The sequence below is a fragment of the Aquarana catesbeiana genome, linkage group LG03, assembly GCF_042186555.1.
Source record: "Aquarana catesbeiana isolate 2022-GZ linkage group LG03, ASM4218655v1, whole genome shotgun sequence".
Classification (NCBI taxonomy): Eukaryota; Metazoa; Chordata; class Amphibia; order Anura; family Ranidae; genus Aquarana; species Aquarana catesbeiana.
This window is the reverse complement of record NC_133326.1, coordinates 599,375,208-599,391,389: the sequence shown is the minus strand read 5'-3', so window position 1 is coordinate 599,391,389 and position 16,182 is coordinate 599,375,208. Positions and strand designations below refer to the sequence as shown.

General features: G+C 43.2%; 1 protein-coding gene across 2 annotated transcripts in view; it reads left to right on the top strand.

Annotated features, from left to right (window-relative positions):
• Positions 1 to 7,975, top strand: part of KANSL3 (KAT8 regulatory NSL complex subunit 3) — a 168,677-nt gene extending 160,702 nt beyond the window's left edge. The window contains exon 23 of one of the 2 annotated variants that reach the window (XM_073622066.1): positions 5,995 to 7,975. In XM_073622066.1, the coding sequence (XP_073478167.1) occupies positions 5,995 to 6,467 (473 nt within the window). In that variant the 3' untranslated portion in view covers positions 6,468 to 7,975. The remainder of the gene's footprint in view (positions 1 to 5,994) is intronic. The other variant, XM_073622067.1, reaches the window with a different exon arrangement.
• The last annotated feature ends 8,207 nt before the right edge of the window (positions 7,976 to 16,182 follow it).

Sequence of the window (16,182 nt, the reverse complement as noted above, 5' to 3'; positions counted from 1 at the left end):
GTCTCTGCAATCCTTGATGGACAAACGTGCCTCTGCCATCACTCAAAGACTGAAAAAGACTGTTTCAACTCTAACTGCTCTAGTACAAACCACTCAAAATCTTGAGGAAAAGCCTGTTGCCACTAACACTGTCCCCAGTCTGGGATCTTTTAGTGCTCCTAAAACTGCAGACATATTCCTCGTGCACCTGCTATTTGCAGTCTTCCTTTATGAAGACTGGAAGCATCCTTATAAGATGTTTGTATCCTCCGCACACCTATCAGTCCTGCACCCATTTGAGGAGGTCTTTGTTAAGAAGTGAGCTTCCCTCTCAGTGGATTTAACAGTCTATTATTCCTGGGGAGGATGTACACCTGTCTGTAATAACCCCACCAACAAAAGACTGGAACCCCTTTCTAGCACTCTATTCATCCTGACAGGTCATTTACTGCAACCTGTCTTAGCCATGACCTTGATTTGTCAAACCTAGATTGACTGATTAGAAGGGATGTGATCACTATAGCATTTGGAAGACCCACAGTATTGAGCCTTCATTTCATGTATGAATCTCCTGTCAGTGAACATGAGGACTTTTTGGCTAAAGTACTCGACTATCTCTTAAAAGAGGTTGTTCCGCATTCTGAGCTTCCCTGGATGTCTTTGTCAAGCAGAGTACCCGTTGCAGGAGTACTCCTTTCCCAGCCTAATGCTATCCAAAGCCTAAGGCTCTGTCTGGAAAGCCTCACCCCCTGCCAGAGGCCAAAAAAAGTATTTTTCCTTGCACCATGATCTCAAACTCTTACGCTCAGACCCAAATATGGCATGCAGTGCAACTGCAAGCCATGAAGTTCTAAGACCCGCAAACCCTCAGATAAATCTTCTATAGCATGAGAGTACTCTTCCACTGTCCAAAGTAGGGCGGGCATCTGTTAGCCTTTGCAGACACTTGGACAGCCTGCATCTTAGAGTTGGGTGCGAAAGGTGGTTTCCAGGTGCTGCAAGCTAGAGTTTCCTTCCCTGTCCCGTTCTTGGTTCATCACTTCCAACCTGTCTGTATCAACATACAGACTAGCAGATCTCCATGCAGCCCTAGGGGGTCTTTTGGAACAAGCTGTCATTGCTTCAGTCTCTGTGGCAAAACAGTTTCAGGGGTTTACTTCAACCCATATATTGTTCCCAAACCAAAAGTAGGTATCTGGCGATCTTGGCTCTCAAGGCCCTAAAAGTCTTTACGTGGGCCCAGAAAATCCTGAATAGAATCCACCATCTCTGTCATAGTCTTCAACTATTAGGAAAACTTTCTGGCCTCTGTGGACATCAAGGATTTGCATGGTACCATTTTTCCATCTGCTCCTACGCTTTGCTGTGCGTCCTCTGCTTTACCAGTTTGTCATGTTCTGCACCTAAAATATTCACCAAGGTGCTAGCCGAAATATTCGCCTTGCTGAATTCTCTGGGCACTCCCATTGCAAGATATGTGGACAACCTCCTCCTAAGAGGACAGTTGGCACAGGTCCAGTCCTTGGCACAGACCAGCACTCAACAATAGGTTGTCCCTGGCTTGGTAGCTCAGGCTGGCTCTGGCATCAGACAAGTGTTTTCATCCTGGTTTCTAGAAGATCCTTTAGCTGGATGCCAGCCTGTAGGGCTGGGGAGGAGTCCTGGGCACCTTGTTGGTGCAGGGATTTTGGATATCTGAGGAATCTCATCTCTGGATCAACATTGTGAAACTACAGGCAGTTTGGCTGTCCCTGCAGCGCTGGACCCCCCGACTGGAGGGTGATCCGATCCAGATTCAGTCACCAAGGCATTGGCGTACATCAACCATCAGGGGAGAATCAAAAGCCCTGCCATGGAAAGAGTGGTAGAGTACATCCTGTCCTAGGCAGAACTTCACTTTCCAGCCTTGTCCTTGTTTACATTACATGCATGGACAATTGGCAGACAGACTTCTTGGCCAGGGCCTGTGTCACAGTTGAAGGGTGCCAGATGTGGACCTTCTGGCCTCCAGGTTCAACAACAAACTAGGCAGAGTTGTCATGAAGAAAAAAAATGCTCCTGCGCGTGAGAAATTGCTGTGTGGCTGATTGAAAACGACTGTCTCCATTGGTCTAGACACCACATTGGCTGTGCTGCCACTCCCAACAGGTCAGGGAACACCCAAGTAGAGCTCTAAAAAGAAAAGGAACAGAGGGCGCACCAGCCTAGTGCATCACCTTTGCGATCATTTATAATTTTTTAAAGAAGCATATAAAACTTACCGTATATACTCGAGTATAAGTCGAGTTTTTCAGCACATTTTTTTGTGCTGAAAGTGCCCCCCTCGACTTATACTCGAGTCAAGCACTTTTCTGCAGCAAAAAATTTTATTTTCCGACGAACCGACTTTGGGGCCACGTATCTCAGGGCCACTTGGTGCTAGGAACCCCAAATGGTGTGCAAACCCAGTGGAACTGGTACCACAACATAGCCAAAGATGGAGTTCCTAGCACTACGTGGTCCCGAGATACGGGGCCCCAAAATCGGTTTGGAAAATGTCATTCTCTGCTGCAGAAAAGTGCTTGACATTTTCTACACCGATTTTTGGGGCCACTTGGTGCTAGAATCCCCAGCTTTGGATATTTTATGGTGCTAGTTCCACTGGGTTTGCACACCAAATTTTGGTCAATTGTGTCCATCTGCAGCAATGTCATTTTGGGACCCTTTGGGTTCAGAGACCCCAAATTTTTGGCTGCAGCTAGGGGGCATCTAGGAACCCTTAACTACCAAGTTTGAAGTTCGGGGGACCTATGGCTGCAAATGGGCACAGTGAGGCTGCAAATGGGCATTGTTGACCCTCTTTTTCCACTTACAGTAGCTGTGCATTTCTCACCCTCGTCTTATACTCGGGTCAATAAGTTTTTCCCATTTTTTTGTGGTAAATTAGGGCCTCGACTTATACTCGGAACGACTTATACTCGAGTATATACGGTACTCACAAAGGATAAAATCAAACAAAATATATAAAATCCACCAGATGCCCCATCCACCATGGTCCACTGGTCAGTGACAATTGTGGGAGGAAGAGTCCAAAAACTGACGTGTTTCGTGAGATATCCCCTTTTCTTCAGATCTAAATTTAGATTGCAGGTAGCTGGTCTTTATATCATCAATAAAAAATTTTAAAAATTCCCATGTGACGTCTGGTTTAAGTCCCTCCCTTCTGTGGGAGGGCTGGTACAATTCGATAAATACACATAAATAAACCTCAAATAGGACCAAGCATCATAAGGATTATATATATATATATATAAATATATATGAATATATATATATATATATATATATGAATTATACACAGGATCAACACAATAAATTCATATCTTTAGCGCTGTATCTTCAAGCACTATGCACCAGGCATTATAAGCTTTTCTATGCGAATGGATACTCACTGTCATTTGAGGTAGTACTGGGGTGTACACAAGTCCAGAGTAACAGAGCATAAAGTGGAGGGGCTATGCTAATGATTGCCAGCTGGAAGGGCTGAACAGGCACTGTCACAGATGAAAAGTGCCCATGCTGGAACGCATGCCGGCCGAAAACCAGGAGGTATGGCCGCATCACTGGAAGTGACATCTGCGCATCACACATGGCCGGCATCTGGAACACAGCGCGGCCATACTTCCTGGTTTCGGCCTGCGTGCCATCCAGCATTTGTATGGCATGTTATAAATGGCACTTTTCATCTTTGACAGTGCCTCTTTAACGCCCTGTTACTCTGGAGTGCCGTACACCCCAGCACTACCTCAGATGACAGTGAGTATCCATTCCTATAGAAACGCTTATAATGCCTGGTGCATAGTGCATCATGCTTGAAGATACAGAGCTAAAGATATGAAATGTGTTTTTGTTTTTTGTTTTTTATTGAGCGTGTGTGTGTGTATATATATATGTGCGTGTATATAAATATATATATATATATATCCTTGTGATGCTTTGTCCTATTTGAGGTTTATTTATGTGTGTATTTATCTAATTGTATTATCTGACTGTACCAGCCCTCCCACAGAAGAGGGGGGGCTTAAACCAGAGGTCTCATGGGACTTTTTTGGGAATTTTTTTGATATAAAGACCAGCTAGCTGCACTCCAAATTTAGCTCTGAAGAAGGGGGGACATCCCTCGAAGTGTGTCATATTTTTGGACTCTTCCTTCCACAATTGTTACTGACCAGCAGACCATGCTAGATGGAGCATCTGGTGGATTTTATATATTTTGCTTCATTTTATCCTTTGTGAGTATGTTTTATACGCTTCTTTATAAAATAATGAATTGTCGCAAAGGTAATCCACTAGGCTGGTGCGCCCCATGTTCCTTTTCTTTTTAGGCAGAGTTATCCCCAGGTATCCTCTAGCGGAAGCAGTGGATGTTCCAATGACTTAATGGGAGCAGTACATTCTTTGACTTTTCTGTTAGGTGTCTCCGTGAGGATCTGAATTTGGTTCTCTCGACACTTCTGCAATTTGAGCCAGGGATATTCCCCTTTCCCACTCTCACCTACAAGGTGGGGTCTCTTTTTTTTGTCATCACCTCAAGATGAGTTTCTGAGCTAGCAGGCTTATTCTCTAAAGAACCCTTTCTGGTCATAAACCAGAACAAGGTTTTGTTGAGGCCCGAACTTCCATCCTGAGATAGTTTCGACCTTTCACCTTAAGCCTTCCTTCTGTCCAGCTGCAATTCTTAGAGGGGGATCACCTTCTATTGCCTGGAAGTAATTAGGGCCGTGAGTTTCTCACAAACCACTGTTTCCTTCAGAAAGACTGACACTCTCTCTGTCATTTTTGTTGGTCACCGTAAGGGTGACAATTGTTTCTCAGATTTGCAAGGCTTCCACATGGTCTACTGGTCACATATTTTATCAGGTGAATGCTCAGGCCTCATCTGATGCCATCTTCTAGCATACGGTCCTTCAGGCAGCTCTTTGAATTACAGGCAGCCCCAAGTTCTGTTTTTTTTTTGGGGGGGGGGGGCCTTTTAGCCTTTTGTATGCTGTTGCTAAATCCTTAGTTGGACCGCTTTTAGGCATCCCAACAGTACTAGACTTCTTGTGTCCCTCAGTGGATGAGGATGAAAATCAGATTTTTGTACGTGCTGTAAAATGCTTTTCTTGGAGTTAGTTGAGGAACACAGGTCCAACCCCTCTGTGTTTATGAACAAAGTCTTGGTACTGCCATCTGAGGCATGCTGGGAGTATAAGGAATTATTCTGTGCTGGTCTACAATTTTTTGTCTGTGCCCAGTTCTCCTGTAGGTGGCAGCATAACCCAAGGCACAAGACTTCCCCAAAAATCTTATTTAAAGCGGAGGTCCGCCCACCGCTGCAAAAATTAAAAACCAGGATGGCTTAAAAAAAAAAAAAACTAAAAGTTGCACATACTGCAGCTGTTGACTTTTAATAATAGGACACTTGCCTGTCCTGGAGTCCAGCGATGTCGGCACCGCAGCTGATGTTTCCATCAGCTGTCGGGTGCATGCCGCCTCCATTGCGAGTGAGGGAACCTGGCAGTGAAGCCTGGTGGCCGGGGGAGGAGGAGGACACCCGGGCAGTGATGTCAATACTGCTCCCGGAACTGGGAACAGGATACCTGTGAAAGACAGGTATCCTGTCCCCCCTTCCCCCCGAAAGGTGCCAAATGTAGCACCGGAGGGGGGCGGGGAGTACAACAAGCGGAAGTACCACTTTTGAGTGGAACTCCGCTTTGCCATAAGTAATTATCTTGGGTATTAAAACTCTGCTTTAATGTTAACCATAATTTACCATAACTAGTTATATTGGGTATAAGGTCTGCTTTGTCTCCCAATAAACATTTAAAGATAATGTATGTTGGTGTCTGATTTTGTTGTCAGACTGAAGTTTGACTTCTAGATTGTCTTCTTTTTTTTTTTTTTTTTTTAAACCTTTAGAGTATAAATAGCATAGTTATCCTAGTGATATGCTTCATCAGTTTATTTACTGTTGATTTTTTTATATCCCCCCAGTGACTACTAGCCCACCGAAGACGTTGTATGTCATGTCAGATGCCAAGCTTTCTGCACTCACCAAATCTGTTGGCAGCGAATTTGCATCTTTACCACTGAAGCCAATGGCCTTACAAAGTTCACCTGCTATCTCCCCTGGAACAGTGACGTTTACAACACCATCACTAGCTAGCACATCAAACACAACTTGTACGGTGGTGCTGTCTAAGATTGGTCCGGTTTTGCAAGCTTCTCCAAAAACTGTTATCTTAGCAAAGACTGATTCAAGTGATAAGTCATCTGGAAATCACATGATTGGTTCTGTGGAGAGTCTGGGCAGAGTGCCATCTGTGGTTGATGAGGGCAGCACAATAATTCACAGTCGAGAGTCACTGGTGAACAGGCAGCTACTGCAGCCTGCTCTGATAGCCTTATCTAGCACTAGCCATATGGTGCAAAACACAGTAACATCTGCTAGTCAAAAACCACAGTGACTCTGGTACTAAACATAAACTTCCATGGGAAAAGTTACATAGTCAATCCTTCTGAGTGGCCCAGATTAAAGTACAGCAGAAGAATGACTGTCCCTGACAGAGGAGTCACTGTCTGTAAGGTATAGAGAAGACTAGGAAACTTGGGTATAGGTGGTATTTTGGGAAGCATAGCCAGACAATGACCAGCAGACCAGCACAACAAACATTGCATGTTGTATTTTGGGTAGTTCGAACAACCAAAACAAAGCATTATATGTGTTTTGTAAATAGAGGTTGTGTTTGGAGTGACTAAGCATTGCTGCAAGGTACTAAAGTTTCCCTAGAAGTAGTCATTTTGTTTATACATAAACAGCTGATCTGTTTCTCAGGATCTAATGATGTTACTGCAGCCAGAGACAGAGTGCTTCTTAACTCAGTGATTTCAGGCCTTTGTGGGAGTTAGGTTGAATCTGAGATCAGTCCACAAAATGCTTATTCCCATTGGTCGGTGTCAAAAGCACCTCAAGTGTTCACTCAGTCCATAAAAAGCATTACTCTGTACTCCTTGAGGAAAGTAAAACAGTCATTTTCCTCTTTATTTCTCAAATCTGCACTAAAGAAATCACAACTCGATATGGCAGCATCTTTTAAAGTGGTAATAAACCCAAAAGGATACATTTATTATATTGCAGCTTACTATTACTTAAATGTAATGGCTGCATTCATTTTCATTTTTTAGGCTTTGTTCTATTTTCATCTGGTGATCTGGCAGTAAGGCTCCATTCACACTTCTACGACTCCAAAGTTGTGTCGCCTTTGGAGTGCAGCTTTGTTGCAACTTTGACGTAATTTTGGATGGGTGCAACTTGCTACGAATTTGTCTTTGGCCAGTGATAATGGACAGATGTTGCACACAAGTTGCATTGTATATCATTTAGGTATGACTTTCATGCAACTTCTGAGGGCTATGGCCCTCAAGTTGCATGAAAGTTGGACCAAAGTAGTGCATGAACTACTTTGAAGTTGTTGCAACTTTAAGTTGCACTTATATGAATGGTTATCGTGGGAAACAACTTGTCATGCAACTTTGATGTCCAAAGTTGCATGACAATTCGCACAAATGTGAATGGAGCCTTAGTCTGTTGTTTTGCAAAAGAACAAGATGGTAATGACGGGGGGGAGCTTTGAAGACTTCCGTTTTGTGATCTTTGGTGCCTCATGACTTGGCAATTTGAGCCCTTAGTTTTGATGGCCTATACGTGAAAATGTACTGTATAATAAGACGACTGGTTGTAGATGTATGTATGTATGTATATACTATGTTCAGAATGTAGATTTCCAAACTAGTATCAATTTTTTTTTCTTTTTGTATGTAATGTTATACTGCTTTGTGCATAATGTAAATAATTATATATAAACCAGTTCACCCCAATTTATTATAGTGGAGTTGGCAATATATTGGCCTATTTCCCTTTCATTAGCAATTAATTTGTTGTTTGGGAGAGAAAAAAATAAAACTTTTACATTAACATGTTTGTGTTTTGTGAATTTAATCAAATGTTAATTTTCACATTATGTTTATATAACCTGGTCGTGTGACCCACAACAGTCTGAAAATGCGTGTGGTATTGGTACATACACTCACCGGCCACTTCATTAGGTACACCTTGCTAGTAATGGGTTGGACCCTGAGTAGAATTATAGGGGTCTGATAATGTTGAGTTATACATATACATATATATATTATATGTATATAGAGACTGTCACTTTAAGAATTTATAATATGCTTGATTTGTTTTTTTCCTTCTTAGATGGCTTGTTTCAATTCCTGGAAAATCAAAACTGTTGGATATGTGACGAGACAAACTACTGATAAGAACCCAGAAAGCTGCTCAAAATAGGCTTTCGTACCAAAACCAGTCTGAACTGACCAGATACTGCTGAATTCTTTTTTTTTGCCAGTCACATGATGTATACACCCATGTACCTGTTCCCTTGCTACTAAGAAGATATGAATGCTGATTGGACTAAAGTATACAGTCAAACCTATAACACGCCTAGACCTTATGCATAGTCATACGTATAAATAGCCTGTAGATGTAACCTCAGAAACACTTTCACTTTACTGCTTTATTGAAAACTGTGTTTTGTGTTTCTCCACTGCAGTGTATGGAATAAAAGCACCGTTTCCTTTTTATCGATTTGGGCTCACTGTCAGAAAAAGGTCTTGATTTGGAGACTCCCTAACCTGATTTAACAACCCCCTTTTGCCTTCAGAACTGCCTTAATTCTTCATGGCATAGATTCAACAAGGTGTTGGAAACATTCCTCAGAGATTTTGGTCCATATTGACCTGATAGCATCACAAAGTTGCTGCAGATTTGTCTGCTGCACATCCATGATGCGGATCTCCCATTCCACCATATCCCAAGGGTGCGCTATTTGAATGAGATCTGGTGACTGTGGAGGCCATTGGAGTACAGTGAACTCATTGTCATGTTATAGAAACCAGTTTGAGATGATTTGAGCTTTGTAACATGGTGCATTATCCTGCTGAAAGTAGCCATCAGAAGATGGGTACACTGTAGTCATAAAGGGGTGGACATGGTCAGCAACAATACTCAGGTAGACCGTGGCATTTAAATGATGCTCAGTGTGGTACTAGGGGGCCTAAAGTGTGCCAAGAATATATCCCCACATCATTACACCACCACCACCCTGAACCGTTGATACAAGGCAGAATGAATCCATGCTTTCATGTTGTTTAGACCAAATTCTGACCCTACCATCTGAATGTTGCAGCTGAAATCAAGACTCCCCATACCAGGTAATGTTTTCTTTATCGTACACCATGGGACACAGAGGCTCAAAGTAATTACTAAGTGGGTTATATCTCACCTTCTGGTGCTTTACACTAGTGTAATCAATTAGACAGGAAGTTTCCTCCCTATATAACCCCTCCCCTACAGGGAGTACCTTAGTTTTTTCGCCAGTGTCTAAGGTGTTGGTTACGGTTAATGAGTTCTCCTAGATGTCCTGAACAGGGTCAGGGAGCTACGCTATCGGATCCATTCAAAGAGCCAAAACAAAAGCTAAAGTGGATGAACGAGGTTTTGCCTGTAATGCTTCTCTTAGGAGAGCTGGGCCCTGAGATCCAGCACATTGGTCACATTGCTATACCACAGGTTTGCTCTGACAGGGCGCTATACATGGCCCAAGGCAGTGGACCCTACGTTCAGAGGGGACCTCATCCTTGTCTATTAAGAGAGTGATCTGTGTCTATTAGGAGAGTGATCTGTCTGTTTCTCGGTGGCCACTGGGAGCAGTGTGCTGTTCTATCATGCTTGTACTCTGGCTCAGGCAGGCTGCTGTTTTTTCCCCAGCCACTAGAGGGCGCAGATTTGCTCCTAGCCTATTGTAGGCAGGAAGAAGAAGGGCAGCCATTACCATGTGCTGACAGGTCGGACGGCCTTGGAGACAGAACAGTGGGCCGTGAGTGTGTGAGTGCCAGGTTGGGAACAGGTACAGACAAGTCATGATTACATGCTGCATATTTTCTGCCTATCCATGGGGCATGTACAAGCTGTAAGTAGTAGATACATCACTGGATGATTAGCAGATCACTTTAAAAGGGTCATTTTATGCTTGTGGGCAGAAACAGTATAATATACGTGCTTGCAGTTTTGAAATGCATGTTGTTATATTACATGTTTTCAAGGTTTGAGCATAGTGCAGATGTGCTTAGTATCCTACAGGTATAAGTATAGGACCAACTGCAGTTGATGCAGGTGCTTGCTTGCTAAAATCACACAGCTGCTAAATAGGCACAGATGCTGATATGCTTAGTTGCTAAAATCACACAGTTGCTAATATGCACAGATGCTGATATGCACAGTTGCTAGTACGCACAGATGCTGATATGTACAGTTGCTCAAATCGCACTGTTGCTAGTATGCAAAGATGCTGATATGTACAGTTTCTAAAATCACACAGAGTTGCTAGTACGCACAGATGCTGATATGTACAGTTGCTGAAATCACACAGTTGCTAATATACACAGATGCTGAATTACACAGTCACTAAGGTCGCATGGTTGCTTAAAACGCACAGATGCTGAAATACACAGTGGCTGGATCGCACAGTTGCTGCTAAAATGCACAGGTGCTGCTTAAACGCAAGGTTGCTGCTTAGACAAACAGGTTGCATAAAGATACATGGTCATGTGTGTACAAAATGCATGTTTGAACGTGTTTGTGTTTAAAAGAAAAAATAACAAACAAAACATGCTTAATTTTTTGATCACATAACGCGCGATCGCATAAGGTGACAGGATCGCTTAAAGATACAGTCACATAAAGATGCATGTTTATGTTTGTATAGATATGCATATGCGTTTTTTTTTCTTTTCTCCTAGTGGCATGGTTACGCAGAAAGGCTTGATCATCAGGCTACAAAACCTCCACAGGATGCTCATGCAGGTGCTTGCTTACAAGCTAGCCAAATGCACAACTGCTGGGATGCATAGTTGCTGATGCGCATTGTTGCTAATGCAAAACCAGTTAAATGCACGTTGGCGGTTCCTCTTTACTAGTCCACATGTTTGCAAGGAAGAGTTCCTTACATTTACCTTTGCTAAGGTGCTAGGGAAGATGGCTTTATTCAAAGCGGTTCCCTATGCTCAGTTTTGTTCAAGGCTGCTATAAACATTATTCTGTCTGCCTGGAACAAGTAGATTTTAACCTAGGCATTATCTAAAGGGTCTGGTCCCAGGGATACGCCGTCACCTCAGCAAGATGGCAGAAAGAAAGAACCTTCATGCCGATTACCTGGGAGGTGGTAGCTACGAAGGCTGCCCTCTAGGGATGGAGACCAGTACTGAAGGAGACCACTGCCCAGGGGAAGTGGTCAAGCTCAGAGAGCCTTGACTGTCAACATTCTAGAGCATCCGATGGCACGTCTGGCTTAATGGCCTGGGTGTTTAGATTACAGGATTGTTCTGTCAAGGTACAATCTGACAATGCCACATCAGTAATTTACTTCAGTTACCGAAGAGGCACAAGAAGTCACGCAGCCAGAGGGAAGTAGGCCATGTTTTGGTTTGGGCAGAGGAGCTTGTACCTTGCCTATCAACAATCTTCATATCGTGAAATGGAGAATTGACAGGCGGCTCTCTGGAGCCGTCAACAATTGTTCCCGGGAGAATGGCTTCTGCACCCTGACTTTTTTCTGACCAGATAAGAATTTTGGGTGTCCAGGTTCAACAAGAAGTTGGACAGCTTTGTGTCAAGGGCTAGGGATCCACTCGCATATGGGACAGATGCGTTGGTGACCCTGTGGGATCAGTTTTTCACTGATTTATACGTTTCCCCAGTTCAGCTGCTTCCACAGCTTCTACGCAGGATCAAAGTGGAAGGGAAGCCGGTAATACTACTAGCCCGGCATGGCCCAGAAGATCCTGGTATGCAGAGATCATAAGGTTGGCAGTAGGTTAATCGTGGACTCTTCCATCTAGTCCAGACTTGCTTTTGCATCTGGCCTTACAATCGCTAAATTTAACGGTCTGTCTATTAAAGCCCACATGTTAAAGAATCGGGGCTTTCAGGTTCATTGGTAACTGCCCTGATTAACGCAAGAAAGCGGGCCTCTAGAAACATTTATTATAGGGTCTGGAGGGCCTATGTTTCCTGGTGTGAAACCAAAAGATGGCAACCTTGGAGGTATGTCATAGGTAGAATTCTTGCCTTCCTACAGTTGGGGGTAAAAATTAAGCTAGCCTTCTCCATATCCAATGGTACTAGACAGGGATGCCCCCTGTCCCCTTTGATTTTTATTCTTACTATGGAACCCCTCCTACGCAAACTTGGAGAAAACCCAGACATTAAAGGAGTAGAGATTAATCATAAGCAATTTAAAGTAGCGGCATATGCGGACGATATCCTACTATTCCTCACAGACCCAATTACGACCATCCCCAATCTTCTCAAAGACTTTGATACCTTCAAATCCCTCACAAACCTAAAAATAAACTTCTCCAAATCAAAAGCCCTTAACATCTCTCTACCTAACGACATCGTCACGCAATGCAAACAAAACTTTCCGTTTAGCTGGGAACCCAAAGAAATCACATACCTAGGCATTAAAATACCTTCCAAACTGACAGATATCTTTAGACTAAATTTCTTACCTATCCTACAAACCCTCCAAAACGACCTACAAAAATGGAATATGAGACCCTTTTCTTGGTTTGGCAGAGCAGCTGTCCTAAAAATGAATGTGCTACCTAGATTGCTTTACCTATTCCAAACCATACCCGTACACATTCCTATATCCTTTTTTTCCACACTCAAAAAGCTATGTAGAAATTTTATTTGGTCCTCCAAACAACCTAGACTAAACTGGACTAGATTGACGACTCCCAAATCGCTGGGGGGTCTACAAATACCGGACATACAAAAATATTACTGGGTCTGTCACCTCTCCAGAATTGTCGACTGGCACATTAACGACACCAATAAAGACTGGGTATCTATCAAACGCATTCTCCCCAATACCGTTGAGACTTCTGCCGTGGATCGATCAAAAGAAAATACCGAAAGAAACATCACTACACCCACTCATTAACCCCACGTTGAAAAACTTCACGGCAGTTAGCACATTGCTCCGACTGAAACCCACTCCTGGCCCTATGACACCCTTGGAAAATAACCCAGACTTTGAACCTGGAGTACATCCACGCATCACCACATCAGACCCACATAGACCCAGACTCAAAATACAACAGCTGTTCCATCAAAAATCCCTCATGACGTTCCAAGCCTTGACCACCACATTCCCAGACTACCACATACCATTTTACAAATATCTACAGATACGTCACTTTATTCATGGCCTCAAGCCCACCGCAGACATACACAGGGAACTTACACCCTTTGAACTCTTGTGCACGGCTCAAGAACCCCAAAGACATCTCATATCATCCATATACGCTCTGCTATTTTCCAATCATGAACTTAAACAAGACAAACTAGTTAGACAATGGGAACAAGATTTGAATATAGATCTCACCACCGAGGAATGGACACATATTCACAATCATATGCATAAAGGTTCCCTTAACACCTCTACCCAGGAAAACAAATATAAAATCTTCACGAAGTGGTACAGGACTCCTGACAAAATTCACAAATTCAAACCTACTATTCCTCCACTCTGTTGGCGTTGTAACGAAACCAAAGGTACACTACTGCATATATGGTGGGAATGCCCACTCATTCAAAATTACTGGGCTGAAATACACCGCTTGATCATTCAGATAACGACATACTCCCCTGACTTCACTCCTGCTCAATACTTACTTCATCACACCTCGCTCCCACAACGAACTTATAAAAAATCCCTGGTTTTACACCTCATCAATGCGGCCAATTTATGTATCCCAGTACTTTGGAGAAGCACCTCTCCCCCCACTGTCCAAGATTGGATCCGGAGGGTAGATGGATTGGCTGAAATGGAAAACCTTATCCATCAATCTTCCGACACTCCGTCCAAATACAAACACATCTGGGCGTGTTGGTTTCATTTTAAATCAGCCAATGCCGAGAATACCTCAGCTAATCGCCCTCTCCCGGGGCTCGAGGGACGAACGAACACACAAACACATGAATATATACACCAATAAACATGTAACAGGCTGACAAAACCTCCGTCTCACCCTCCCCTCTCCTCCCCCCCTTACCCCTGTTCTACATTCCCCACAATCCTCAAGATTGCTCTGCAATCACTCCGTGCATTTGGAGTCTCCTCAGCAATATGAAGAACCTATTCGGATAGCACCGACATGTTTCTGTAACAGCTACTCCTATGTTCCCCCTGATGGGCACAGCTAGTTCCCCTTGGGGGTGTCCGGGAGGGGGAGTAGAGCTCATATGGTCGGTCAACATCGAACATTAAAATGAATGCTTACCTATTACAAATCTTCAACCACAAAATCCAACCATACATATATACAGAGAAAACATTGCTGTTATAGACACCGATGACTCCCCTCTTAAAGATACACCAGCATTATCATCTTATAATACAGGGTTAGAGCTCACAACTGCACTCCTGACGTATTAATTGGTCTTCTCTTCCTTCAGATACAAATCAGCGAAAAGTGCAGATACAATTGTTGATACTATGTTCCATAAGGTACTGCTTTATCCCTTAGGATTTATCTGTTATATTCATCTTATGTATCCTTATGACATGTACCTCTGTAACTCCTGCTGTAATCTTGTGAAAACTCAATAAAATATCTAAAAAAAAAAAAATTAAGCTAGCCTTGACTACCATCAAGGGTCAGATCTCGGCCTTTGTGATAGTTTTTCAAAGGCCGCTTGCTTCGCATTCTTTGATCCGGGCCTTTTATACAAGGGACAACGCGTATAAATCCGCCAGTTAGGTCGTACTTGTGCCGTAGGGTTGAGTCTAGTTTTGTCGGCATACAAGGACAGCTCTTTGGGCCAATGCATCATATTCCTTTTGATCCTCCTAACGGGGGAACTGGTGTTCTCCGTTGCGGTAGCCTCCGCAAGAGTTTCAGTGTTGGCAGCTTTCTTTTGTATAGTGCCATACTTAATTATTCTTAAGGATAGGGTTAAATCCTCACCCAGCCTTTTTCCTTTTTTCTAAAAGGATCTACCTGTCATTTGAATCAGCACGTTTCTTACCTTTCCTTTTTTCCAGAACCTTGTTCTGTGGAAGGAAAGTTATTAATTCCTCTCAATATAGTGAGAGCGGTTAAAGGTGTCTGGTATCTGAATGTTTCAAGATACAGGAATCTGGCGTTTGTTGTGCTGCCAGTGGACACTAAGAATGGGCAGTCAGCGTTCAAATCAGCTATTAAAATGGTTGCACTCTCTCGTTGTAGTGAGAGCAGTCAAAGGCTATCTAAAGCGACTGCTCAGATATGGAAAACTAATGTTTGTGGCGCTACCTGGAGGTCCTAGGAAAGGGCAGATAGCATCTAAATCAACTGTTGTTTTAATGCTGATTTGTCAAGTTATTATTCAGGCTTGCGGTTTGAAGAAAAGGTTTTCTCCTTAGGGTGCACTTTATCAGGGCAGTAAGCGCTTCATGGGCGGTACGTTACCAAGCCTTTATGACTCCGATTTACAAGGCCGCTACTTGGTCGTCTATACATACGTTCTCTAATTTCTATCAGGTGAATGTAAGACGGCAAGAGGATGCCGCTTTTGGCGCAGTGTACTGCAGGCAGCAGTATAAGTCCTTACGTCTGATGGCGGTCTGCGTTTATTTGTGTCTCCCTCCCCTCAGTAGGCATTGCTTTCGGACATCCCACTTAGTAATTACTGTGAGCATCTGTGTCCCGTGATGTACGATAAAGAAAATATGATTTTTATAACGGCTTACCTATAAAATCCTTTTCTTGGAGTACATCACGGGACACAGAGCTCCGCCCCTCTTGTGGGACACTTATTTCTTTGCTACAAAAACTGAGGTACTCCCTGTAGGGGAGGGGTTATATAGGGAGGAAACTTCCTGTCTAATTGATTACACCAGTGTCCAGCACCTGAAGGTGAGATATAACCCACTTAGTAATTACTATGAGCCTCTGTGTCCCGTGATGTACTCCAAGAAAAGGATTTTACAAGTAAGCTGTTATAAAAATCCTATTTTTTCAATCTTCTATTGTCCAATTTTGGTGAGCCTGTGCGATCAGTTTTCAGTGCGG